At 50.2% G+C, this 26,973-nt stretch overlaps 1 protein-coding gene across 3 annotated transcripts in view; it reads left to right on the top strand.

Annotated features, from left to right (window-relative positions):
- Window positions 1-7,597: 7,597 nt before the first annotated feature.
- The window catches only part of LOC132766783 (phospholipid-transporting ATPase ID-like), a 104,876-nt gene continuing 85,500 nt past the window's right edge, over window positions 7,598-26,973 (top strand). For 2 of the 3 annotated variants that reach the window (XM_067464732.1, XM_067464730.1), the window contains exon 1: window positions 21,209-21,293. Coding sequence is in view for 1 of the 3 variants with exons in the window: in XM_067464731.1 (XP_067320832.1) it covers window positions 21,251-21,293 (43 nt within the window). In the remaining 2 variants the exon portion in view is untranslated. Of the gene's footprint in view, window positions 7,853-21,205; window positions 21,294-26,973 lie in introns of those variants that run through there. The other variant, XM_067464731.1, reaches the window with a different exon arrangement.

Below are 26,973 nucleotides of genomic sequence, written 5' to 3'. Positions count from 1 at the left end.
CCTGAGGGGTTGTGCAATGAGGAAGGGTGGGTGTTTGCTTTGGTCATTCCACATCCACAGTGAGCATTGGGGGGTGGCGTTTCATTCTGTTGCATGAGAGACAAGGACAACAAGGTTACGCTAAAGACACCAGGCTGCAATTGCGGAAGCGCTGCGGGTGACACAACAGGGACAGCGTGCCATCGGATTCCAGGGCAAGTCCAAGGATCGGCGCTTGTTTGCTCAGTGCTCCCCGTGCCAGGTCCCACCTTCACACACACGCAAGGGCACATGCCTCCGCTGCACTGGGCCCCAGGAAAGGCCACTGTGAGCACTGTCCTCCCCCCTCCCCTTGGGACACTCACTGGACCTCTCTGGCCAGACACTGGAGGCCAAGTGACCACTTCCCACTGCAGCTGGAGCTCCCCACGACTGCCGGGCACTGCGGGCACTGGCTTTGCAAGGTAACCTCAGGGGAGAAAAGAGCTCCTGCGAGTGAGTGAGTGAGTGAGTGAGCAGCCAGGTGAGTCAGTGGGGGGGAGGGGGTCTGGAAGAACAGCCTCCTGGGAAATGGGGGGGGGTCTCCTTCAGGTTGCCCCCCCCCCCCCATTCTGGGGCATTATACTCACTGCATTCTGCATTGGACAGACTTCACCGGGAGCAAGAGCCCTCTGCCAATTCTGAGCAAAGCCATTCAAGAAGGAGTTTGAATATTTCTGATGTCTTGTCGAAGGCTTTCGTGGCTGGAATCACTGAGTTGCTGTAGGTTTTTCGGGCTGTGCGGCCATGTTCTAGAAGCATTCTCTCCTGACACTTCGCCTGCATCTATGGCAGGCATCCTCAGAGGTTGTGAGGTCTGTTGGAAACTAGGAAAATTGGTATTGTCGAAGGCTTTCATGGCCAGAATCACTGGGTTGTTGTAGGTTTTTCCGGCTGTACGGCCATGTTCTAGAAGCATTCTCTCCTGACACTTCACCTTCATCTATGGCAGGCATCCTCAGAGGTTGTGAGGTCTGTTGGAAACTTGGAAAATTGGTATTGTCGAAGGCTTTCATGGCCGGAATCACTGGGTTGTTGTAGGTTTTTCCGGGCTCTATGGCCATGTTCTATTATTATTATTATTATTATTATTATTATTATTATTATTATCTTTATTTGTACCCCGCTAGCATCTCCCGAAGGACTCGATGCGGCTTACAAAGGCCAAGGCCTCAACACACAAAATAACAATACAAAACCTAAGGCAAATTAAAAACAATTAAAGCAGTATAAACAACAAGCAATAAACAAGAGGCATTCTAGAGGCATTCTCTCCTGACGTTTCGCCTGCATCTATGGCAAGCATCCTCAGAGGTAGTGAGGTCTGTTGGAAGTAGGAAAATGGGTTTATATATCTGACTAGGGTGGTGCTGGAGCTAGGTGGGAATGTTTCAACTGACCACCTTGATTAGCATTTGATTGCCTGGCAGTGCCTGGGGCAATCTTTTGTTGAGAGGTGATTAGATGTCCTTGTTTGTTGCTTCTCTGATGAACCAACCTGGACACAGCATATTATTTGAGAACACAGAAGTGCTGGACCACTCTCACAACCACCATGTCAGACTACACAGAGAAGCCACTGAAATACACAAGAAGCAGGTGGACAATTTCAACAAAAAGGAGGAAATCATGAACATGAACAAAATCTGGCTCCCAGTATTAAAAAACTCTAAAATTACAACAGCAAAACAACAGAGAGGAAACAAACAAGGACATATAATCACCTCTCAACAAAAGATTTCCCCAGGCACTGCCAGGCCCTGAAAAGCTAGTCAAGGTGGTCAGTTGAAATATTCCCACCTGGCTCCAGCAGACAAGAGTTCTTTGTCCCACCCTGGTTATTCCACAGATATATAAACCCTTTTTCCTACTTCCAACAGACCTCACTACCTCTGAGGATGCTTGCCATAGATGCAGGCGAAATGTCAGGAGAGAATGCCTCTAGAACATGGCCATATAGCCCGAAAAAAACCTTAAACAACCCATTGTGAGGTCTGTTGGAAACTAGGAAAATTGGGTTGACATATCTGTGGAACGATGTCCAGGGTGAGAGAAAGGAAGAACGCTTGTCTGTTTGAGTCTGTTTCAGTGTTTCTGTGGGCTAGAGTTCAATTCACACATTGCTGTGTTTTCAACTTTAGACACTTTGAGTGTCCTCTGGCAGAAAAAAAGGGTATAAATAAACATATAATGATAACGATAATGATAACAACAACAACAACAACAACTCTTCAGCAGAGAAGGGCCTGATTCTGGCAGCCCAAGAACAAGCCATTCGAACCAATGCCATCAAAGCCAGATTTGAAAAGTTGACGACAGATCCCAAGTGTAGACTCTGCAAGGAAGCAGACGAAACAATGGATCCCATCCTCAGGTGCTGCAAGAAGATCACGCAGACAGACTCCAAGCAGAGGCACAACACCCTTGCGCAGGTGGTTCATTGGAACTTGTGCCACAAACACCATCTGCCTGCCACAAAGAACTGGTGGGATCACAAGCTGGACAAAGTTACAGAAAATGAACACACCAAACTCCTCTGGGACAGACAGAGTTCTGGAAAACAAGACTCCTGAACTCACAATCGTGTTAGAAAACAAAGTATGGATCGTCAATGTCACAATCCCAGGTGACATCAGGATTGAAGAGAAACAACTGGAAAAGCTGACACAATATGAGGATTTAAAGATCGAACTGCAAAGACAAGGGGGTCAAGGGGTCCCAGTGGTGATGGACACACTGGGTGCAGTGTCTAAAGACCTTGGCCTGCACTTAAACACAATTGGTGCTGACAAAATGACCACCTGCCAGCTGCAGAAGGCCACCTTACTGGGAACTGCACACATTATTCGCTGATACATCACACAGTCCTAGACTCTTGGGAAGGGTCCGATGTGTGATTCAATACAACAGCCAGCAGAGTGACTGCTGTGGACTCATCTTGTGGTGTTGCAAATAATAATAATAATAATAATAATAATAATAACAATAATAATAATAATACATCACAGAGTCCTAGACACTTGGGAAGGGTCCGACGTGTGATCCAATACAACAGCCAGCAGAGTGTCTGCAGTGGACTCATCTTGTGGTGTTGCAAATAATAATAATAATAATAATAATAATAACAATAATAATCTGGCACAAACCAGTAAAGGTGGTCCCAGTGGTGATCAGCACACTGGGTACAGTGTCTAAAGACATTGGCCTGCACTTAAAAACAATTGATGCTAACAAAATTACGATGTGTCTGCTGCAAATGGCCACCCTACTCTGAATTACACACATTATTCGCTGATACATCCCACAGTCCTAGACACTTGAGAAGGGTCCGACGTGTGATCCAATTCAACAGCCAGCAGAGTGAGTGCTGTGGACTCATCTTGTTGTGTTTCAAATAACAACAACAACAACAACAACAACAATCCTAGACACTTGGGAAGTGTCTGACGTGTGATCCAATACAACAGCCAGCAGAGTGTCTGCTGTGGACTCATCTTGTGGTGTTTCTAATAATAATAATAATAATAATAATAATAATAATAATAATAATAATAATGATGATGCCACAGAGCTGAAAGAAGCAGCAACTGAGAAGCCCATGTTCCAAAGTGTCCTGGGCGCACCTGGAAGGAAGGCCAGGCCCATCTTCCAAACCCAGGTGAGGCCGGTGCTTCTCCCCTCCGCCAGGGGGCGCCAAAGGCCGTGTCCTCCCTGGAGGTGAAGTCGAAGGTCAAGAGATGGGGAGGAGGAGGCTGATGGGCGCCTCCAGGCCACTTCCACCTGAGACTGCATCCCTCAAAGGAACCTACCACAGGGTTTTCTAGGCAAGATTGCATCAGAGGGGGGTGCCTTCCTCTGAGAAGGCTGAGAAAGTGCGACTTTCCCCTGAGAACCGTGAGGGTCCAGGCTGAGCAGGGGACTGAACCTTGGCCTACAGAAAACATCAGGTATGGTGCCCAGGTGGTTGAGCTTCGCAGCCACTTGGCCACTCCCCTTTATTTATTTGTTTATTATTTATTTATTTATTTAAAAGTTTTGTATCCCGGCCTTCTCACCTCTCTTGAGGGACGCAGACCGGTTTCCAACCATAATATCACATACAATCAATAAAAAACATCATAATTCATTTTGCACTAAAACATTAAAACAGCCATTACAATCAATAACTACAATGGTCAGTTGTCATGCTAAAATCGTTCATCATCCTCCATCCATATCTGGCTCACTCGTCGAATGCCTGTCTCCATAACCAAGTCTTCAGCTGTTTCCTCAATGTCAGGATAGACAGGGCAGTTCTGATCTCCAGTGGGAGAGAGTTCCAGCGTTGAGGGGCCACCACCGAGAAGGCCCTGTCCCTCGTCCCCACCAGACGCGCTTGCGAGGCCGGTGGGATCGAGAACAGGGCCCCTCCAGACGATCTTAACAATCTTGATGGTTCATAGGGGAGAATACGTTCCACCAAGCACAAGCCAGTGCTTCCTGTGATGCTCCAGATGCTCTTTCTGGTTGGGTGCCACGTGTGGGGAGGTGGCTCTTGATGTTGGGTGCTTATGGGTGAGGGTGGAGGAGCTGAGGTGTGCCTTCCAGCCACTTCCACCTTTTGGGGTCCACCAGAGGAACCAGTGCTTTCCTGGCCAGGTTCAGCCCAAGGGGTGGGCCTTCCCCTAGAATCCTAGACTTGGAAGAAACCTGGTGGGCCATCATCCAGTCCAACCCATTCTGCCAAGAAGCAGGAATATTGCATTCAAAGCACCCCCCACAGATGGCCATCCAGCCTCTGTTTAAACACTTCCAAAGAAGGAGCTTCCACCACACTCCCTCCGGGGCAGAGAGTTCCACTGCTGAACGGCTCTCACAGTCAGGAAGTTCTTCCTCATGTTCAGATGGAATCTCCTCTCTTGTAGTTTGAAGCCATTGCTCCATTGCGTCCTAGTCTCCAAGGAAGCACAAAACAAGCTTGCTCCCTCCTCCTCCCTGTGGCTTCCCCTCACATATTTATCCATGGCTATCATATCTCCTCAGCCTTCTCTTCTTCAGGCTAAGCATGCCCAGCTCCTTAAGCCGTTCCTCATAGGGCTTGTTCTCCAGACCCTTGATCTGCTCCCTCCTCCCTGTGGCTTCCTCTCACATATGTATACATGGCCCTCATCATATCTCCTCTCAGCCTTCTCTTCCTCAGGCTAAACATGCCCAGCTCTTTTAGCCGCTCCTCATGACCCTTGATCATTTTAGTCACCCTCCTCTGGACACATTCCAACTTAGAGTCAACATCTTCCTTCAGTTGTGGTGCCCAGAATGGGGCACGGTGTGATTCCAGGTGTGGTCAGTCCAAGGCAGAATAGAGCGTTGGGAGCATGACTTCCCAGCTCTTTGTGCCACTCCTCATGTGGCTTGTTCTCCAGACCCTTGATCATTTGACTCTCCCTCTTCCTCTGGACACATTCCAGCTTAGAGTCAGTATCTCCCTTGAGTTGTGGTGCCCAGAATTGGACACAATATTCCAGGTAAAGTGGTCTGACCAAGGCGGAATAGAGCATGGGGAGCATGACTTCCCTGGACCTAGATACGATGCTCCTCTTGATGCCTGAGGCCAACATCCCATTGGCTTTTTTTGCCATCACATCACATTCCTGGCTCATGTTTATCTTCCTCCCCACGAAGACTCCAAGATCTTTTGCCCATGTCCTGCTCTCGAGCCAGGCCTCATTGCCCCCCATTCTTGGCATGAAGCCCCTTCTGAAGAGCCTCCAAGGAAGGAGCTTCCACCACATTCCCCACAGAGTTGGGTGTCCTGGATGGGGTGAAGTGACCTCAACTCCCTGGGTTTGCAGGAAGCCCCATTGCACAAGAGGAAAGTGATGCCATCCCACAGAACTGTTGCTGTTGTTACCCAATGTCAGACTTCGGCAGAAGGAAACCACTGCAAGCTGGGGCTCCTCTGCGCAACTCTGTGACCTGAGACTACGCAACAACCTCCGCTTGGGTCCCTGGGTTCAAGGGCCACTTGAATGGCTGGAAGAAAGTCCTGGGGGGAGATGGTGGGCGCTGGTAGAATAGGGGCTGGGGTCATGGGGCAGGAACTCCAGGGGCCACCCCTGGGACACAACGGGTGGGGGGAACTCCAGCTCAGGATCCTGAAGGAGGTGGTGGCCTTCTTCTCCTGCTTTGGTCCTTCAACCAAGAGGCCAAGCAGCTCACACTATCTGGAAAGAATCATGCAATTCTCAGCCACAACATTCAAGACAGGAGGCTCCCCGTGAACCCTAGAATCCTGGAGTTGGAAGAGACTCCGGGGCAGAGAGTTCCACTGCTGAATCATAGAATCAAAGAATCAAAGAAATGCTGGACCACACCAACAACCACCATGTCAGGCTACATAGAGAAGCCACTGAAATCCACAAGAAGCATGTGGACAATTTCAACAGAAAGAAGGAAACAATGAAAATGAACGAAGTCTGGCTACCAGTATTAAAGGACTCAAAAACCACAACAGCAAAACAACAGGGGGGAAACAAACAGGCATACAAAATCACTCTCAACAAAAGATTCCCCCCAGGCACTGCCAGGCCATCAAATGCTAATCAAGGTGGTCAGTTGAAACATTCACATCTAGCTCCAGCAGACAAGAGTCCTTTGTCCCACCCTGGTCATTCCACAGATATATAAACCCATTTTTCCTAGTTTCCAACAGACCTCACTACCTCTGAGGATGCCTCCCATAGATGCAGGCGAAATGTCAGAAGAGAATGCCTCTAGACCATGGCCATACAGCCCAAAAAAACGTACAACAACCCATTATTATATACCTCTCAACAAAAGATTGCACTGCCAGGCCATTGTATGCTAATCAAGGTGGTCAGTTGAAATATTCATACCTAGCTCCAGCAGACAAGAGTCCTTTGTCCCACCCTGGTCATTCCATAGATATATAGACCCATTTTTCCTAGTTCCAACAGACCTCACTACCTCTGAGGATGCTTGCCAGAGATGCAGGCGAAACGTCAGGAGAGAATGCCTCTAAACTATGGCCATATAGCCCGGAAAACCTACAACAACCCAAAGAATCCTAGAGTGGGAAGAGACCTGGTGGGCCATCCTCCAGTCCAACCCCATTCTGCCAAGAAGCAGGAATATTGCATTCAAATCACCCCCGACAGATGGCCACCCAGACTCTGTTTCAAAGCTTCCAAAGAAGGAGCCTCCACCGCACTCCCTCTGTGGCAGAGAGTTCCACTGCTGAACGGCTTTCACAGTCAGGAAGTTCTTCCTCGTGTTCAGATGGAATCTCGTCTCTTGTAGTTTGAAGCCATTGTTGCTGCCACAAAATTGTGTTGAATTGGGTGAAACTCTGGAGACCTCTTCATTGGAAGCCCTCCTCCTTGGCCTTCTTGGTTGCCTTCCCGTGGGCTCTCCGGGCTCTCCTTGGCGGGGCTTGGGGGGTCTTTGGGGCGGCTCAGTGGGAGGGGAAGGGCCTGGGCTCGGAGGGACAGACGGACACCGCCCGGCCGGAGAGGGAGGGGAGGGGGAGGGAGGCCCTCCGGGGGAGCCTCCCCCGCCCTCCCTCCTCCTCCTTCTGTGAAGCAGAGGCTGCGTGGCCGTCTGCCGGGAGGGCTTGGAGCGGGTCTTCCTGGGGGTCGAAGCAGCCCTCCTGCAGCCCCCTCCGGCCTTTCCCCGTCTTCATTGGGGCCCGGCCGGCCCTTCACGGGAGGAGGAGGAGGAGGAGGAGGGCCTCTCTTCGGCTCCCTCCCCCCCCGCCCTCCCTCCGAGGAAGAGGACCGAGGGGAGAGCAGGGCGAGGAGGACGAGGAGGAGGAGGAAGGCAAGGCGAACGGAAGGTGAGCAGAGGCGGGGAGGGGGCAACGAGGGAGGGAGGGAGGGGGTCCTGGCACGAGCTTCGGGGGGAGGAGGAGGGGAAGGGAGGGGAGGGGTGGGCTATATGCCCTCGGGGGACCCTCCTCTCTTCCCCCCTCTCTTCTTCCCTCTCCTCCCATGAAGACAGCGGTTTTTGGCCCAGAGGGGCAGCCCCCCCCCCCTTTGAGGGCTTTTCAACAGAGGCAGGATGGCCATCTGTCATGGGTGCTTTGAATGCAACATTCCTGCTTCTTGGCAGAATGGGGTTAGACTGGATGATGGCCCACCAGGTCTCTCCCAACTCAACATGAGGAAGAACCTCCTGACTGTGAGAGCCGTTCAGCAGTGGAACTCTCTGCCCCAGGGGGAGTGTGGTGAAGGCTCCTTCTTTGGAGGCTTTTAAACAGAGGCGGGATGGCCATCTCTTGGGGGTGCTTTGAATCCAATTTTCCTCTTTTTTGGCACAATGGGGTTGGACTGGATGATAGCCCACCAACTCAACATTAGGAAGAACTTCTTGACTGTGAGAGCCGTTCACCAGTGGAACTCCCTGCCCCAAAGTGTGGTGGAGGCTCCTTCTTTGGAGGCTTTTAAACAGAGGCTGTTGGGGGTGCTTTGAATGTGATTTTCCTGCTTCTTGGCAGAATGGGGTTGGACTGGACGATAGCCCACCAGATCTCTCCCAACACAACATGAGGAAGAACTTGACTGTGAGGGCTGTTCAGCAGTGGAACTCTCTGCCCTGAAAGTGTGGTGGTGGCTCCTTCAGTGGAGGCGTTTCAACAGAGGCTGGATGGCCATCTGTCAAGGGTGCTTTGAACACAATTTCCCTACTTCTTGGCAGAATGGAGTTGGACTGGATGTTAACCCACCAACTCAACATTAGGAAGAACTTCTTGACTGTGAGGGCTGTTCACCAGTGGAACTCCCTGCCCCGGAGTGTGGTGGAGGCTCCTTCAGTGGAGGCCTTTAAACAGAGTCTGGATGGCCATCTGTCAGGAGTGCTTTAAATGCAATTTCCCTACTTCTTGGCAGAATGGGGTTGGACTGGATGATGGCCCACCACCAGGTCTCTTCCAACTCCATGCTTCTAAGTCAAGAAGACAAACAAAACAAGCAAGCAAAACCTGTGCTTGGGGAAAAGAACATGACACTCTGTAACAAACTTTGACGGATTATCTGTTTCTGCTTTGAAAGTGTTATTTCCTGTTTGGTTGTGCGGTATTTGCTTGGAAAGGGGTTGCTCGGCTTCAGAAACTTCCGTTTTTGGGACTGACACAAAGGAGGTTGCAATTGGGTAAGGCTCCTTGAGATCGTCATTAGAAAACGAAAACGAGAGCCAAAAGTCTCGCAGCCGCATTCACCTTTTCTGTCTTCTTATGACAGAACCAGTTAGGAAATAAGGACGTTGACAACCCAGGTGTTGCAACACTCATTGCAGCTACATTACTATTGTTTAACTCGGGCATGGGCAAACTTGGGACCTCCTTCCAGGTGCTTAAGCGGCTGAGGGCGAAAAGGAACATCTTTAGTAATGTTCAGGATCTTGATTAACGACTTAGATGAAGGGCCAGAAGGCAGGAGCATCAAGTTTGCGGACGACACCAAATTGGGAGGGAGAGCCAAGACTCCAGAGAACAGGAGCAGGACTCAAAGGGATCTTGACAGATTAGAGAGATGAAGGGCCAAAACTCACACAATGAAGTTCAACAGTGGCAAATGCAAGATACTCCACTTTGGCAGGAAAAACGAATTGCAAAGTGACAGAATGGGGGACGTCTTGCTTGAGAGCACTACGTGCAAAAAGGATCTTGGAGTCCTCGTGGACAAGTTAAACATGAGTCAGGAATGTGTTAGGACCACTTTACCTGGAATATTGTGTCCAATTCTGGGCACCACAATTCAAGAGAGATATTGACTCTAAGCTGGAATGTGTCCAGAGGAGGGCGACTAAAATGATCAAGGGTCTGGAGAACAAGCCCTATGAGGAGCGGCTCAAGGAGCTGGGCATGTTTAGCCTGAAGAAGAGAAGGCTGGGAGGAGATATGATATTAGCCATGTATAAATATGTGAGAGGAAGCCACAGGGAGGAGGAGGGAGCAAGCTTGTTTTCTGCTTCCCTGGAGACTAGGGCGCAAGGGAACAATGGCTTCAAACTACAAGAGAGGAGATTCCACCTGAACATGAGGAAGAACTTCCTGACTGTGAGAGCTGTTCAGCAGTGGAACTCTCTGCCCCGGAGGGAGTGTGGTGGAGGCTCCTTCTTTGGAAGCTTTTAAGCAGAGGCTGGATGGCCATCTGTCAGGGGTGCTTTGAATGCAATATTCCTGCTTCTTGGCAGAATGGGGTTGGACTGGAGGATGGCCCAGGAGGTCTCTTCCCACTCTAGGATTCTATGTTCAGCAGTGGAACTCTCTGCCCCTTGAGGAGTGTGTTGGAGGCTCCTTCTTTGGAAGCTTTGAAGCAGAGGCTGGATGGCCATCTGTCAGGGGTGCTTTGAATGCAATATTCCTGCTTCTTGGCAGAATGGGGTTGGACTGGAGGATGGCCCAGGAGGTCTCTTCCAACTCGTAGGATTCTAGGATTCCATGATTCTAAGGAAGGGACCTGAGACCAGGAATGGTGGGAGTTGGAGTCCAAAACACCTGAATGGCCAAAGTTGGCCCATGCCTGGCTTAACTGCATGTCCCTTCTTCTTCTTGCATCTCCCTTTGAGCTTTTCTATCTGAGTTTCGATTTCTTGAGAGGATGCTTTATCTCTGTTGCTTTGGAAAGAGAGAGGAAAGGATGCATGCAGAGCTTTCGACATTACACAGTATGCAGACTTAACATATTATTATTATTATTATTATTATTATTATTATTATTATTATTATTTGCAACACCACAAGATGACTCCACACCAAACAAGGTCACTCTGCTGGCTGTTGTATTTGATCACATGTCGGACTCTTCCCAAGTGCCTAGGACTGTGTTGTTGTTGTTGTTGTTGTTGTTGTTGTTGTTATTATTATTATTTGAAACACCACAAGATGAGTCCACAGCAGACACTTTGCTGGCTGTTGAATAGGATTACATGTCAGACCCTTCCCAAGTGCCTAGGACTGTGTCGTTGTTGTTGTTGTTGTTGTTGTTGTTGTTGTTATTATTATTATTATTTGCAACACCACAAGATGACTCCACACCAAACAAGCTCACTCTGCTGGCTGTTGTATTTGATCACACGTCAGACCCTTCCCAAGTGCCTAGGACTGTGTTGTTGTTGTTGTTGTTGTTGTTGTTGTTGTTGTTGTTATTATTATTATTATTATTATTAGAAACACCACAAGATGAGTCCACAGCAGACACTCTGCTGGCTGTTGAATAGGATTACATGTTGGACTCTTCCCCAGTGCCTAGGACTGTGTTGTTGTTGTTGTTGTTGTTGTTGTTGTTATAATTTGAAACACCACAAGATGAGTCCACAGCAGACACTCTGCTGGTTGCTGTATTGGATCCCACGTCGGATCCTTCCCAAGTGTCTAGGACTGTGTGATGCATCGGCAAATAATGCATGCAGATCCCAGTAAGGTGGCCTTTTGCAGCTGGCAGATAGTAATTTTGTCAGTGCCGATTGTGTTTAAGTGCAGGCCAAGGTCTTGAGGCGCTGCACCCAGTGTGCCTATCACCCCTGGGACCACCTTGACTGGCTTGTGCCAGAGTCTTTGCAGTTCGATTTTTAAATCCCCATATCGTGTCAGCTTTTCCAGTTGTTTCTCTGCAATGCTGCTGTCACCCGGAATTGCAAATTCGACAACCCATACTTTGTTTTTTAACACAATCGTGATGTCAGGAGTATTGTGCTCCAAAACTCTGTCTGTCTGAGTCCGAAAGTTCCAGAATAGCTTGACGTGTTCATTCTCTGTAACTTTTTCGGGCTTGTGATTCCACCAGTTAGGGGCGGCTCAACCATTATGCAAAGTAATCCTTTGCGGTAGAGTTGATGTTGCCCAGGGGCGCTCTTGAGGCGCTCTTGGGGGAAAATAGACCTTGACATATGCAAGTTGTAGTTACTGGGATGTCTAGTTCAGCTACCATCAAAGAGCATTCTGAACTCCACCAAGGATGGAATTGCACCAAATATGGCACACACAACTCCCACGACAAACAGAAAATATAGATCAGTGATTAGTAGGTGGGGATGCCAAAATATTGTTTGCTTACCATTAAAAATTACCTAGAGCCGCCTCTGCCACCAGTTCTTTGTCAGGAACACCATCATCAGGCCCATCATCAGGAACACCCTCCCCATTCCCATCATGAACATCAACATCATACACAATCACAGGCTGAACAGGCGGGCATACAACACTAACAACCTCACACTAGGCAAGTTCTTGAAATGCAATACAAAAGTTTAAACACCCATTAAATAGTAGCAGTGCGGAAGAATTCTGGATTGGTGGTGGTGGTGGTGGTGGTGATTATGAGGATTAGCACCCCACGCCCCCAGATGTATGCAGCTTTACCAGGACCTGCCTGCTGAGGACCACAATCTCTCTCCCTTCCTTCCTTCCTTCCTTCCTTCCTTCCTTCCTTCCTTCCTTCCTTCCTTTTCTTCTTTCTTTCTTTCTGTCTGTCTTTCTTTCTTTCTTTCTTTCGTTCTTTCTTTCTTTCTTTCTTTCTTTCTTTCTTTCTTTCTTTCATAGAATCATAGAATCCAAGAGTTGGAAGAGACCTCCTGGGCCATCATCCAGTCCAACCCCATTCTGCCAAGAAGCAGGAATATTGCATTCAAATCACCCCTGACAGATGGCCACCCAGCCTCTGCTTCAAAGCTTCCAAAGAAGGAGCCCCCACCACACTCCCTCCAGGGCAGAGAGTTCCACTGCTGAACGGCTCTCACAGTCAGGAAGTTCTTCCTCGTGTTCAGGTGGAATCTCCTCTCTTGTGGTTTGAAGCCATTGTCCCATTGCGTCCTAGTCTCCAGGGAAGCAGAAAGGAAGCTTGCTCCCTCCTCCTCCTCCCTGTGGCTTCCTCTCACATATTTATACATGGCCCTCATCATATCTCCTCTCAGCCTTCTCTTCTTCAGGCTAAACATGCCCAGCTCCTTAAGCCGCTCCTCATAGGACTTGTTCTCCAGACCCTTGATCATTTGAATCGCTCTCTTTTTCTGGACACATTCCAGCTTGTCAATCTCTCTCTTGAATTGTGGTGCTCAGAATTGGACACAATGTGATTCCAGGTGTGGTCTAACCCAAGCAGAATAGAGCATGGGGAGCATGACTTCCCTGGACCTAGACACTAGGCTCCTATTGATGCCTGAGGCCAAAATCCCATTGGCCTTTTTTGCCGCCACATCACATTCCTGGCTCATGTTTCACTTGTTGTCCACGAGGATGTCCAAGATCTTGTTGTCCAAGATCCTCGTGGATCTTGTTGTCCAAGTTGTTAACTTGTTGTCCACGAGGACTCCAAGATCTTTTTCACACGTACTGCTCTCGAGCCAGGCGTCACCCATTCTGTATCTTTGCATTTCATTTTTTCTGTCTTTCTGTCTTTCTGTCTTTCTGTCTTTCTTTCTTTCTTTCTTTCTTTCTTTCTTCCTTTTGATCCCTCTCCTTCTCTCCCTCATTGGCTCGTTCTCTCTCTCTTCCCCCAAACCCAGCTCAGGCTTCCCCTTTCTGAACCCAAGGCGGAAGGATGGAAGGAAGGAAGGAAGGAGGATTTCTCTCGCCCGCCCGCTCCCTCCCTCGTCTCCTTCCCCTTTTTTTCCTCCTCTGACTTTCTCCCACTCGCCGTGACCTTTTCTTCGCCTGACGGAAGATCCCGTTTCTCTCCTGGGTTTCATCTGCTTTCCTAGAATAGAAATAGAAGAAATAGAATTGTTTTATTGTCATTGGACTATTGCACAATGGACTTCAATGCCTTTCCCAGCACACATCACAAAAGCAACACACACACCCCTCCACACTGCACAGCCCCCAATGCCACATCCATAGTCAAAGGATGTGCCCTCGAGGACTTTGAGATCTTCAGGGGAGGCCCTGCTCTCGATCCCGCCTGCGTCACAGGCACGGCTGGTGGGGACGAGAGATAGGGCCTTCTCGGTGGTGGCTCCTCGGCTGTGGAATGCCCTTCCCGTGGACATCAGGCTAGCCCCCTCCCTGCTAATATTCCGCAGGAAGTTAAAGACCTGGCTATTTAAGAAGGCATTTGATCAATAGTGCAATGACTGGCAATTGACCATAGGAATGGAACAACGGAAATGATATCGGATTGTGGCTTGACGATGAGACGTTTCGGAATGTAGTAGTAATTTTGTAGTAATGTGGTTGTTTGATAAGATGTTTTTATGATTATGACGAATTGTAGACTGTTTTGCACTATGCTTCGTAGATTGCACTTGTTTTTCTTCATGTTGTACACCGCAATGAGTTGCCCTTGGGGCTGAGAATTGCGGTATATAAGCGCAGTAAATAAATAATATAAATAATAATAATAATAAATAAATGTAATCCAGTATGGCTACAGCTCTAGAAGTAAGCACCATCTCTCGGTGTGTTTGTCCTTGCCTTTGTCGCCCTGTACGGCCTGCCAGGTGGCAATAATGAGACACTGTAAGGAAGGTCTTCTTCTCAGGGCTGGAGAAAGGAGAAAGGAGGCAGGCTGTGGTTCCAGTGACACATAAATTGACACCGGGTATATACACAAATACATCGAATAGAATAGCTTTATTGTCATGTTACTATTGCGCAGCAAAAACAAATGCCTTCCCCTGCATTACAAACACGACAAAAACAACACACCCATCCCTCCATGTTGTAATCACTATGCCACATCAGTGCAAAGCCATGGAGTTCAATACAGTTACGGCTCTAAGGTAAAAGCCATCTCTCTGTCTGTTTGTCCTTGTCTTTGTCACCCTGTGCCGCCTGCCAGGTGGAAATAATTGAAAAGAAAAGGAATATGCCGAGTGAGATGGATCCCCAAGAATGCTCTGAGCTTCCTTAAGGCAGCGGGAATTGTAAAGGTCTTCCAAAGAGGGGAGAAAGAGGGCAAGCAAGGCTTCTCTGTCCAGAAGTGGTGACCCTTGGAAAGCGCCTTCCTCTCTGCCTCTCTGCAGCTACCAAACCATGCGCAGGTGCAGTCGGTTAGGACACTCTCTAGACCAGCGATGGGCCAACCTCAGCCTTCCTTCCAGGTGTTTTGGACTTCCACAATGCCTCACAGCCTCTGCCCCTTTCCTTTTCCTTTCCTTTCCCCTTAAGTGGCTGAGGAGGGAAAGGAAGGGCCTGAGGCTGGGAGGAGGAATGGTGGGAGCTGGAGTCCAAAACACCTGGATGGAGGGAGGGAGGGAGGGAGGGAGGGCCCAAGTTGGCCCATACCTTCTTTAGAGCACAGCAATAGGAAGTCACCAGCAGCTCCCATTTATGACGGCTCTCACAGTCAGGAAGTTCTTCCTCATGTTCAGGTGGAATCTCCTCTCTTGTAGTTTGAAGCCATTCCTCCATCGCGTCCTAGTCTCCAGGGAAGCAGAAAGGAAGCTTTCTCCCTCCTCCTCCCTGTGGCTTCCTCTCACATATTTACACATGGCTCTCATCACGTCTCCTCTCATCCTTCTCTTCTTCAGGCTAAACATGCCCAGCAGCTCCTTAAGCCGCTCCTCATAGGGCTTGTTCTCCAGACCCTAGTCTCCAAGGAAGCAGAAAGGAAGCTTGCTTCCTCCTCCTCCCTGTGGCTTCCTCTCACATATTTATCCCTGGCCCTCATCATGTCTCCTCTCAGCCTTCTCTTCTTCAGGCTAAACATGCCCAGCTCCTTAAGCCGCTCCTCATGGGGCTTGTTCTCCAGACCCTTGATCATTTGATTGGCCCTCCTCTGGACACATTCCAGCTTAGAGTCAATATCTCTCTTGAATTGTGGTGCCCAGAATTGGACACAATATTCCAGATGTGGTCTAACCAAAGCAGAATAGAGCATGGGGAGCAGGACTTCCCTAAATCTAGACACTAGGCTCCTATTGATGCCTGAGGCCAACATCCCATTGGCTTTTTTTGCCGGCACATCTCTCTGTTGGTTCATGTTTAACTTGCTGTCCACAAGGACTCCAAGATCTTTGGAGTCCTCGTGGACAACAAGTGAAACATGGTCTTGTTGATGTTCAGAACCAGCGATCCACCTCATCCCGAGAGGCATGCTCCTCCCCTTCAGAGGTAGGGACCACGTTCTGCCCCAAACGAGCCTTTCCAGAGGCACCTTCTGCTTTGGGTGAGGCAGGAGGAGGAGGAGGAACTGGAGTTGGCAGCAGGGAGGCTTGGCTTGTGTTCCTCCTCCATGAGCTCTGCAAGCGCTTGCATTCGAGGAGCCGAAGGTGCCCCAAGGCAAGGCTGGGTGGCAACACTCCCTTCCTTCCTTCCTTCCTTCCTTCCTTCCTTCCTTCCTTCCTTCCTTCCTTCCCACCTCCTTCTTCGCCTGTTCCCTGCAAAGACTTCCTGCATCTGCAGCAGTGGAGGAGCTTCCTTCTCTTTGGCATTTTCTCCTTGGAATTGGGGGGGGGGGGGGCTTGGTGCCCGGGGGGGGGGGGGGAGGAAGGGCAAGGAGGGGTCCCTTTGGCCCTGCCTGCAGGAAGAAGACTCCAGGGGTGAGTCCCCCTCCAACTCTGCTTGCAACCATGGGTGGAAGGACCTTGCACGGTCTTGGCAGGATGGGCTTCTAGGTCATTTTCAACGGTAAGCAAACAGTATTTCCGCCCCCCCCCCCCCCAAGCAATCATTGATATATATTTTCTGTTTGTCGTGGGAGTTCTGTGTGCCATATTTGGTTCAATTCCATCATTGGTGTAGTTCGGAATGCTCTTTGATTGTAGGTGAACTATACATCCCAGTAACTACACTTGCCGCACTTGCTCCCTTGCCTGGCCCGCTTTGGGTCCGGAGGCGTGCCTGAACACCCCGGCGTGTGCACCAAAAGTCACCTCTTCTCCTGACTTTCTCCTCAGCCATTGGGACCAAGAGAGAGAGAGAGAGAGAGGAGAGAGAGAGAGAGAGAGGTGGAGATGCCCACTTTTCCTGAAGGTAGGCGCAAAAACAAAGGAGGGAGCGGAGGTGGGAGATACCTCCAGCCGGAGGGGCTCTCTCTCTCTCTCTTGGTCCCAATGGCTGAAGAGAAAGTTAGGAGAAGAGGCGACTCTTTGGTAGGTGGAGATGCCCACCTTTCCTGATGGTAGGCGCAAAAACAAAGGAGGGAGCGGAGGTGGGAGATACCTCCAGCCGGAGGGGCTCTCTCTCTCTCTCTCTCTCTCTCTCTCTCTGGGTCCCAATGGCGTGCCTGAAGGCCCCAGCGTGTGCACCAAAAGTCACCTCTTCTCCTGACTTTCTCCTCAGCCATTGGGACCAAGAGAGAGAGAGAGAGAGAGAGAGAGAGAGAGCGGTGGAGATGCCCACCTTTCCTGAAGGTAGGCGCAAAAACCAAGGAGGGAGCGGAGGTGGGAGATACCTCCAGACGGAGGGTCTCTCTCTCTCTCTCTCTCTCTCTCTTGGTCCCAATGGCTGAAGAGAAAGTCAGGAGAAGAGGCGACTTTTGGTGCGCACGCTGGGGTCTTCAGACACGCCTCCAGACCTGAAGCGGGCCAGGCATGGCGGCTCCTTCCCTTGGCCCACTTGCAGATTGGGGAGAGGAGAGGAGGCGGGTGGAGTGCCGGGGGATCGGGAAAGGGAGCCAGTCATGGGGAAGGGATTGAACACGGAGAACGATTGAGCGCCGGCTCTGTTCGCGCATCCGGTGGCCGGGTGGAGCAGGAACGAGAGGGGCTAGGCGGGGCTCAAGGGCCCGGCCCCTTTGGGAAAAGGATCGCCCGGCAGCGAGGCAAGAAAGCCGAGGCTCCCCCCGGACTGCGAGGGCTGTTGTGAGCGGAGGGGGCGCTCCTCCTCAAGTGGCGGTCGAGGAGCATTTACAGAGGCGCCTCTGCGCCCCTGGCAAAAAAAAAGTGTTCTGCGACCGCTTACTTCGCGTAATGGACGAGCCGCCCCTGGGCTTGGCTCAGGCCCTGACTGGAACCCTGGCCTGATTCAGCTGGCCCTCATAATCCAGAGGGACATCGAGGCTCACTTTGGAGCCAAGAAAGGGTCGGAAAAGTGGAGCTGGTTGGGATTGGACTGAAGCTCCCATTGCTACTCAGCGGTGCAGAATGCTGGGAACTGCAGTACAGCAATATTGCAGGGGCCACGTGGGGCAGCACTTGGTGCAATGGGAGATGTGGCAACTAAAAAAGTCTGCCTTAAAAGTGTCTAGCGGGCATAGACCAACTTTGGCCCTCCAGGTGTTTTGGATTCCAACTCCCTTAAGCGGCTGAGGGGGAAAAGGAAAGGGCCTGAGGCTGTGAGGAATGGTGGGAGTTGGAGTCCAAAACATCTGGAGGGCCAAAGTTGATTTATTTCTTCCTTAGGGAGAATTCCATCTATACTGACGATCGTGCCATCACCGCTCAAGCAAAGAGCTTAAGCGACTGAGGGGGAAAAGGAAAGGGCCTGAGGCTGTGAGGAATGGTGGGAGTTGGAGTCCAAAACATCTGGAGGGCCAAAGTTGATTTATTTCTTCCTTAGGGAGAATTCCATCTGTACTGACGATCATGCCATCACCACTCAAGCAGGAAGCTTAAGCGACCGAGGAGGGGAAAGGAAGGGGCCTAAGGCTGTGAGGAATGGTGGGAGTTGGAGTCCAAAACACCTGGAGGGTCCAAGTTGATTTATTTCTTCCTTAGGGAGAATTTCATCTATATTGACGATCATGCCATCACCGCTCAAGCAGAGAGCTTAAGCGACTGAGGAGGGGAAAGGAAGGGGCCTGAGGCTGTGAGGAATGGTGGGAGTTGGAGTCCAAAACATTTGGAGGGATGGCCAAAGTTGGCCAATGGCTGATCTGTGCTATAGAATGACTCCACTTGAGCTGCGCTGGCTCAATGCTGCGGGGTCATGGGGTCTGCCTCACCAAACGACAAGTCCCGGGACCGTGCAGCATTGAGCCGTGGCCGTTCAATTAGAGATGACGTCCCTCAGAGAGGATCTCCAGATGCTCGTGGAGCAGCTTCCCCTCAACACTAAGATGACCACGTTGTGCAAATCTAATGCGCACCCTGTTTGGGGAAGGTAATTTAGCCCAAAGAAGGTGAGCATGAGATTGGAGTAAATACAGAAGATTGAGATGTCATTTCCTTAGATATTGTAGTTTGAGTGTTGTGTCATGGGTGGTTGTGTGTGTGTGTGTGGGGGGGGGGGGAGCAGGGACCCTCCCTCTTTAATGCCCCCCCCTTGAATGGAAGGCAGCCCCGAGTCTCCCGTTACGCCGGTGTCGATCCCTGTCCCAGATCCAGCCATTGATCCCCCTTCTCCGGTGGCCGGCGCCTCTGCGTGTGCGCCACGGGAGAAGTGCTGGCGGTGGCAGGGTTTCGCTTACCTCTCTCTCACCTCCTTCGCCCCCTTCGTGCCCTCTGCGGGGTCACACCGAGGGCACCTTTCTGTCCAGGGTCAAACTGGGCAGGGCACTGAGCCTGTGGTCAATCCCAGTCCTTTTTAGGACCTTGGAGCCAAGAGGAAATGGGCCTTGAGACCCCTGCCTCTATTTTGGAAGGCCTGAGCCAGACCCCTCCCCACCCTGGCGGTTACTTCGGGCCTGTCCAGGCAGTCCCTTTCTCCCAGGACCTCCTGCTTCCAAGTAGACATCCTGGAAAATGTGGGCGCAATTGCTGCAAAGGCCAAAAAACGTGAGATTTTCAGGTATGGGAATAGCCTGGTTCTGGCTGGAAAATGCAGCTATTCAAATCTTTGAATGTCCCTACATTCAGAAAATATGGGATTTTTATGGTGGTTCTTCCCGGGTTGTACGTTCCTTGTTTGGCTGTATCTTGAGAACATGGCAACCGTTGACTAGATGGCGAAAACTGTCTCCTGGCCAGAGGCACTTCGTCCTCCACACGTTGAATGGCGTTTGTGGCACACAAACAAAGGCTGTGGGGCCAAGCCTTTGGGGCAGGGCAAGGGGGCAAGACCAGGAAACCTGACCATACCGACTGGGTTTGAGGCGGATGATGGAGACGGTTCTAAACAGTAGATTTTAATGTCGAGATAAATTATTTTAATACTTGTATGGCATTGAATGTTTGCTGTGTGTATGTTGTGCTCTGCCCTGAGTCCCCTTCGGGAACATTACATGCTTTAAAGAAGGAAGGAAGGAAGGGAGGGAGGGAGGGAGGGAGTGAGGGAGGGAGGGAGGGAGGAAATAAGGAGAGAACAAAGGAAGGAAAGAGAGAAGGAGAGAAGTAAGGAAGTAGGGAAGGAAGGGAAGAAGGAAGAAAGGGAAAGTGGCAAGGAAGGAAGGAGAGAAGGAAGGAGGGAAGGAAGGAAGTGGGGAAGGAAGAAAAGAAGGAAGAAATGGAAAGTGGAAAGGAAGGAAGGAGAGAAGGAAGGAGGGAGGGAAGGAAGGAAGGAAGGGGAGAACAAAGGAAGGAAGGAGAGAAGGAAGGAGGGAAGGAAGAGAGGAAGGAAGGAAGGAAGGAAGGAAGGAAGGAAGGAAGGGGAGAACAAAGGAAGGAAGGAGAGAAGGAAGAAAGGGAAAGTGGAAAGGAAGGAAGGAGAGAAGGAAGGAGGGAGGGAAGGAAGGAAGGAAGGAAGGAAGGGGAGAACAAAGGAAGGAAGGAGAGAAGTAAGAAGTGGGGAAGGAAGGGAAGAAGGGAGAAAGGGAATGGAAAGGAAGGAAGGAGAGAAGGAAGGAGGGAAGGAAGAGAGGAAGGAAGGAAGGAAGGAAGGAAAGGAAGGAAGGAAGGAAGGAAGGAAGGAAGGAAGGAAGGAAGGGGAGAACAAAGGAAGGAAGGAGAGAAGGAAGAAAGGGAAAGTGGAAAGGAAGGAAGGAGAGAAGGAAGGAGGGAGGGAGGGAGGGAGGGAAGGAAGGAAGGAAGGAAGGAAGGGGAGAACAAAGGAAGGAAGGAGAGAAGTAAGAAGTGGGGAAGGAAGGGAAGAAGGGAGAAAGGGAATGGAAAGGAAGGAAGGAGAGAAGGAAGGAGGGAAGGAAGAGAGGAAGGAAGGAAGGAAGGAAGGAAGGGGAGAACAAAGGAAGGAAGGAGAGAAGGAAGAAAGGGAAAGTGGAAAGGAAGGAAGGAGAGAAGGAAGGAGGGAAGGAAGGGGAGAAGGCAGGCAGGCTGGCTGGCTGGCAACGACCATCCTCTGGTAATTGGACCTGCCACCTGAACCGTGTCCCCTGCTTCCTGGGGGAAGGGAGCCACCTGAGCAGGCTCAGCCCCTTCCAAAGACCCCTCTCTTTTTGCCTCTCATCCCACGCTCTCCCTCTCTTCTCTTCTGCAGGAGAACCTCCCCGGGATCCCACGGCCGAAGGGGCGAGCGGCCACCATGCCCCACTTTGAGCTGAAACCGCGCAAGAAGCACCTGAAAGGTAAGCCAAGGTGGGAACGTGCCCTGGGCAGGTGGACGCTCTCTCTCTCTCTCTCCCCCCCCTTACCTGGGGGCCTTGTTCCAGCGAATGGGAAACCTTTTGAATCTTAAGGCATGTTTTCCTAAAAGGTCTGCACCGGAGAAGGACGATCCTTTGGAAATTCAGTATAGCTTTGCTTTAAAAACAGAACTGAATGACTTTTGGGTGGGATCAATCGGTGGATAGCCAGCCACCCATAGCCGGGAAGGCCACCTGAGCCAGGCCCACCTTCGGGCGAAAGAGTATCACACAACTTAACACAAATAGCACAACGTAAATAACTAAATGCAAGAATAAAACCAACAAGTTTATGGACGTAACATGCAAAAGCAAAGCTGACTGATGGATACAAAGGCTCATCAGTGGTGCCCTTGTTTGTAAGTAGCCAACTCCAAGCATGGGCCAGCTTGGACCTTCCCTCCAGGTGTTTTGGACTACAATGCCCACAATTGTTAACAACCTACTGGCTCTTAGGAATGGTGGGAGCTGTAGTCCAAAACACCTGGAGGAATGGCCTAAGTTTGGCCAGGCATGGTCAAATCTCCAAATGTACAGACATTCGGACACCTGCATTTTCTAGTGATATTATACCAACAACACACTTCTACGTTTAATAACAATGAATGACCATGGTTTCACTTTGGACCGTGGGTTTTGTATTTGTGTCGTCTTTGTACTGTGTTTTGCTCTGTGTACCATGTGTTTGGGTGTCGATATTTTATAGAGGTGGGCTTTGACGAATGTGATTTTGTTGTATGTATTTTATGTTGGCATTTTTTGGCTGTGTTGTGCCCCATCTCAACTTGTGAGGAGAGGTGGGTAAATTGTTGTTGTTGTTGTCGTTGTTGTTACCTCTTGTGCCCACCCAAGGGCTCTTAGAGGCATTTGTTTTGAAACCTGAAGCTTCAGGTGCATTACGCCGAGAGGGTCCCCCGGTCCCCCAAACGGCACATTTTGTGAATTTTTAATTCTAATCTCTCAGGGGCCGAATGCAAAGAATGATGCTAATTCACTAATGAGATCTGTGGGACATGGGCACTAACGAGAGCAATGGGGCGTGGCCATGTCTCCAGGCCTTTTGAACACAACACAGTTCCAGTTTAAGGATTCTCTGGCTTCAACTTCTTGTGGCCGCCTGGGATTTGTAGTTTTGGAGCCATGGATTCAAATGACAGGAAGAAGACCCTAACACTGAGAATTGTTCAATGATGGAATGTGCTGCTTTGGAGTCCAGTGGAGTCTCCTTCTCTGCAAGTTGTGAATCTGAAGCTGGATGGCCATCTGTCAGGAGGGCTTTGATGGTGCCTTTCTGCCTGGTACAAGGAGGTGGACTGGATTGCCTCTGGGGGTCCCTTCCTTCCAACTCTTTGTTGTTGTTTATTCATTCAATCACTTCCAACTCTTGGTGACCTCCTGGACCATCCCAGGCCAGAGCTCCCCGACAGCCGTCACCATCCCCAGGGTCTTCTTCAGAATCAAGCCAGTCCCTTCAAGGATGCCATCCCTCTATCTTGTATCCTTGGTCAACCCCTCTTCTTTTTTCCTTCCCTTTTCCTCAGCATCATTCTCTTCTCCAAGGTCTCCTATCTTCTCATGATGTTGGCCTCTCATCTCCTTCCCTCCAGTGAGCAGTCGGGCTTTATTTCCTGGAGGATGGACTGGTTGGATCTTCTCGTTGTCCAAGGCACTCTCAGTTCAAAAGCGCCTCTCTTCCTTCGCTCAGTCTTCCCTAAGGTCCAGCTCTCACATCCATAGGTGACTACGGGGAATACCATGGCTTTGACTATGTGGACATTCATTGCCCATGTTCACTATTTGATTGAGATGGGTCCTTGCTCTCCTCCCAAGAAGGAAACATCTTCTGATTTCCTGGCTGCAGTCTGTGTCTGCAGTCATGTTCTCTAGTGGAATGAGTATCATCTACCGGGGAGTCTGCTGGGTCTCCTTCTGCGGAGGTTGATATATGGAGGCAGGGTGGGTGTCTGTTGGGAGGGCTTGGGAAGGCAGGAAGGAGGAGGTTGGACTGGATGGTCCCTGGAGGTCTCTTCAGCCTCCCTCAAGGATTCTATCATTGGAAGGCAAGCTGTGTGTCTGCATAATAAAATAATAATAATAATAATAATAATAATAATAATAATAATAATAAACTTTATTTATCTCCCCAATGGGGACTCGGAGCGGCTTACATGAGGCCAAGTCCGGACAACATGTTACAGCAAAATAAAACCAGAACATAAACAACAACATCCCCCTCATTGTGGTTTTCAGGCCTGGTGGGGGCTGCCGCCTGGGTTTGGGGCCATTGGTGATTGAGATTGTAAGGCAGGATCAATGAAATCCAAGCAGACCATGTGGCATTGTCCAGTTGCAGGTTGTGCTGTTGCATTTGTGACTGGTCTCCCTCTCTGACTCAACCATGGGCTATGCAAGAACGTAGGCACCAGTGGGGTCCCCGTGGGGTCCATCTTTGTGAGACCTTTGGCCCTTCTCACACAGGACAGAGCAATTGTTCCCACTCTGGGGCCACACCCTCCTCCTCCTCCTAATGTTGCCTTGCCCTGTAGTACGTGTGAAAAAGATCTTGGAGTCCTCGTGGGGAGGAAGGGGAACATGAGCCAGGAATGTGATGTGGCGGCAAAAAACGCCAATGGGATTCTGGCCTCCATCAAGAGGAGCAGAGTGTCTAGATCCAGGGAAATCATGCTCCCCATGCTCTATTCTACTTTGGTTAGACCACTTTACCTGGAATCACATTGTGTCCAATTCTGGGCACCACAATTCCAGAGAGATATTGACTCTAAGCTGGAATGTGTCCAGAGGAAGAGGGCGACTAAAATGATCAAGGGTCTGGAGAACAAGCCCTATGAGGAGCGGCTTAAGGAGCTGGGCATGTTTAGCCTGAAGAAGAGAAGGCTGAGAGGAGATAGCCATGTATAAATATGTGAGAGGAAGCCACAGGGAGGAGGAGGGAGCAAGCTTGTTTTCTGCTTCCTTGGAGAGAGACTAGGACGCAATGGAAGAATGGCTTCAAACTACAAGAGAGGAGATTCCACCTGAACACGAGGAAGAACCTCCTGACTGTGAGAGCCGTTCAGCAGTGGAACTCTCTGCCCCAGAGTGTGGTGGAGGCTCCTTCTTTGGAAGTGTTTAAACAGAGGCTGGATGGCCATCTGTCAGGGGTGATTTGAATGCAATATTCCAGCTTCTTGACAGAATGGGGTTGGACTGGATGGCCCAGGAGGTCTCTTCCAACTCTTGGATTCTATGATTCTATGATTCTATGTGCATGCGCATGCATGGAGGGAGCGCATGGCTCTGGGGAAGCGATGGGAAGGATATTGATTGATATTTTGGGTTCAAAGAGTTAGGCATAAATAATTCATAGCTGATTGGAGGAGGAGCAGATATGGAAAGCCAACACCCAAAGCCAGCAGATAAGGCCAGCCTTGGGTAATGCCTAGGATGAGGCGACGCCGCCAGACTTGGTTATAGGACTCTGGTCAGTCGGCCAGATCAGCCTTCCATTCCTCTGAGGCTGGGGGTGTACATTCTGCCCCTGCTTTCCCCTTCTCTCTGCCCAATCAGCAATATGTCTGTTCTTCTCTATCACTCCGTTTCAGGCAGGGGCAAACTTGAGCCCTCACTCCATGTGTTTTGGACTTCAACACCCACAATTCCTGCCTTTCCCCCCTCGGGGGGGGGAAGGCCCAAAGAGTGACCAGTGCTGGACTGACCATGGCCTTTGGCCTGAAACGTCCCCTGGCGCCTTTTGACAGCAGGAAATTAGGAGATCAAGCAGAGGCTGGGAGGGTCAAGCGGTGAGGATGAGGCCGGCAGGGAGAGGAGGGAAGGGGAACCCGGAAAAGGGGCTCCCCAAGGCACACGGGGTCCCTCCCCCAAGAGAAGATGGCGGGTGGGCGAGCACCCACACGCAGGCATGGCTCAGTCTTTCCCTTTTGGCTTTCCCCTAAGCCTAAGATCAAGGACATTTTGGGCATTTTGGCCCTTTACTCCTTGAAGCCTCAGAAGCTGTTTCTCCTGGCCTGGGGTGATGTGGGGTCAAGGGTTAGGCCGGCCTCTTTGAGACAGTCACTCTCCAACAGACAGCCACACCATTTGTCCTGCAACATCTACCAATCCCCATGGATGCCAGCTAGCTCTCCCCCCTTCTCTCTTTCTCTCCTCTTCCCTCCCTTCCATCCATCCATCAATCTCTCCTTCCCTTCTCTCTTCCATCTATCGGTCTGTCTGTCTGTCTATCCTTCCCTTGTACCATCCATCCATCCATCCATCCATCCATCTCTCCTTCCCTTCTATTTTCCATCTATCAGTCTGTCTGTCTGTCCTTCCCTTCTCCCATCCATCCATCCATCCATCTCTCCTTCCCTTATCTCTTCCATCAATCTGTCTATCCTTCCCTTCTCCCATCCATCCATCCATCCATCCATCCATCCATCCATTCATCTCTCCTTCCCTTCTCTCTTTCATCTATCGGTCTGTCTGTCCATCTATCCTTCCATCCATCTCCCCTTCTATCTTCCATCTATCAGTCTGTCTGTCCGTCCTTCCCTTCTCCCATCCATCCATCCATCCATCTCTTCTTCCCTCATCTCTTCCATCTATCTGTCTGTCTGTCTATCCTTCCCTTCTCCCATCTATCCATCCATCCATCCATCCATCCATCTCTCCTTCCCTTCTCTCTTCCATCTATCGGTCTGTCTGTCTGTCTATCCTTCCCTTCTCCCATCCATCCATCCATCCATCTCTCCTTCCCTTCTATTTTCCATCTATCAGTCTGTCTGTCTGTCCTTCCCTTCTCCCATCTATCCATCCATCCATCCATCTCTCCTTCCCTCATCTCTTCCATCAATCTGTCTATCCTTCCCTTCTCCCATCCATCCATCCATCCATCCATCCATCCATCCATCCATCCATCCATCCATCTCTCCTTCCCTTCTCTCTTCCATCTATCAGTCTGTCTGTCCGTCTATCCTTCCATCCATCTCTCCTTCCCTTCTATCTTCCATCTATCAGTCTGTCTGTCCGTCCTTCCCTTCTCCCATCCATCCATCCATCCATCCATCCATCCATCCATCCATCTCTTCTTCCCTCATCTCTTCCATCTATCTATCTGTCTGTCTGTCTGTCTATCCTTCCCTTCTCCCATCCTTCCATCCATCCATCCAGCCATCCATCCATTCATCTCTCCTTCCCTTCTCTCTTCCATCTATCGGTCTGTCTGTCTGTCTATCCTTCCCTTCTACCATCCATCCATCCATCCATCCATCCATCCATCCATCCATCTCTCCTTCCCTTCTATTTTCCATCTATCAGTCTGTCTGTCTGTCCTTCCCTTCTCCCATCTATCCATCCATCCATCCATCTCTCCTTCCCTCATCTCTTCCATCAATCTGTCTATCCTTCCCTTCTCCCATCCATCCATCCATCCATCCATCTCTCCTTCCCTTCTCTCTTCCATCTATCGGTCTGTCTGTCCGTCTATCCTTCCATCCATCTCTCCTTCCCTTCTATCTTCCATCTATCAGTCTGTCTGTCCGTCCTTCCCTTCTCCCATCCATCCATCCATCCATCCATCCATCTCTTCTTCCCTCATCTCTTCCATCTATCTATCTGTCTGTCT

The sequence above is a fragment of the Anolis sagrei genome, chromosome 2 (assembly GCF_037176765.1).
Source record: "Anolis sagrei isolate rAnoSag1 chromosome 2, rAnoSag1.mat, whole genome shotgun sequence".
Taxonomy (NCBI): domain Eukaryota; kingdom Metazoa; phylum Chordata; class Lepidosauria; order Squamata; family Dactyloidae; genus Anolis; species Anolis sagrei.
Note: the sequence above shows the minus strand (reverse complement) of the source record. Positions and strands in the feature narration are given on the sequence as shown.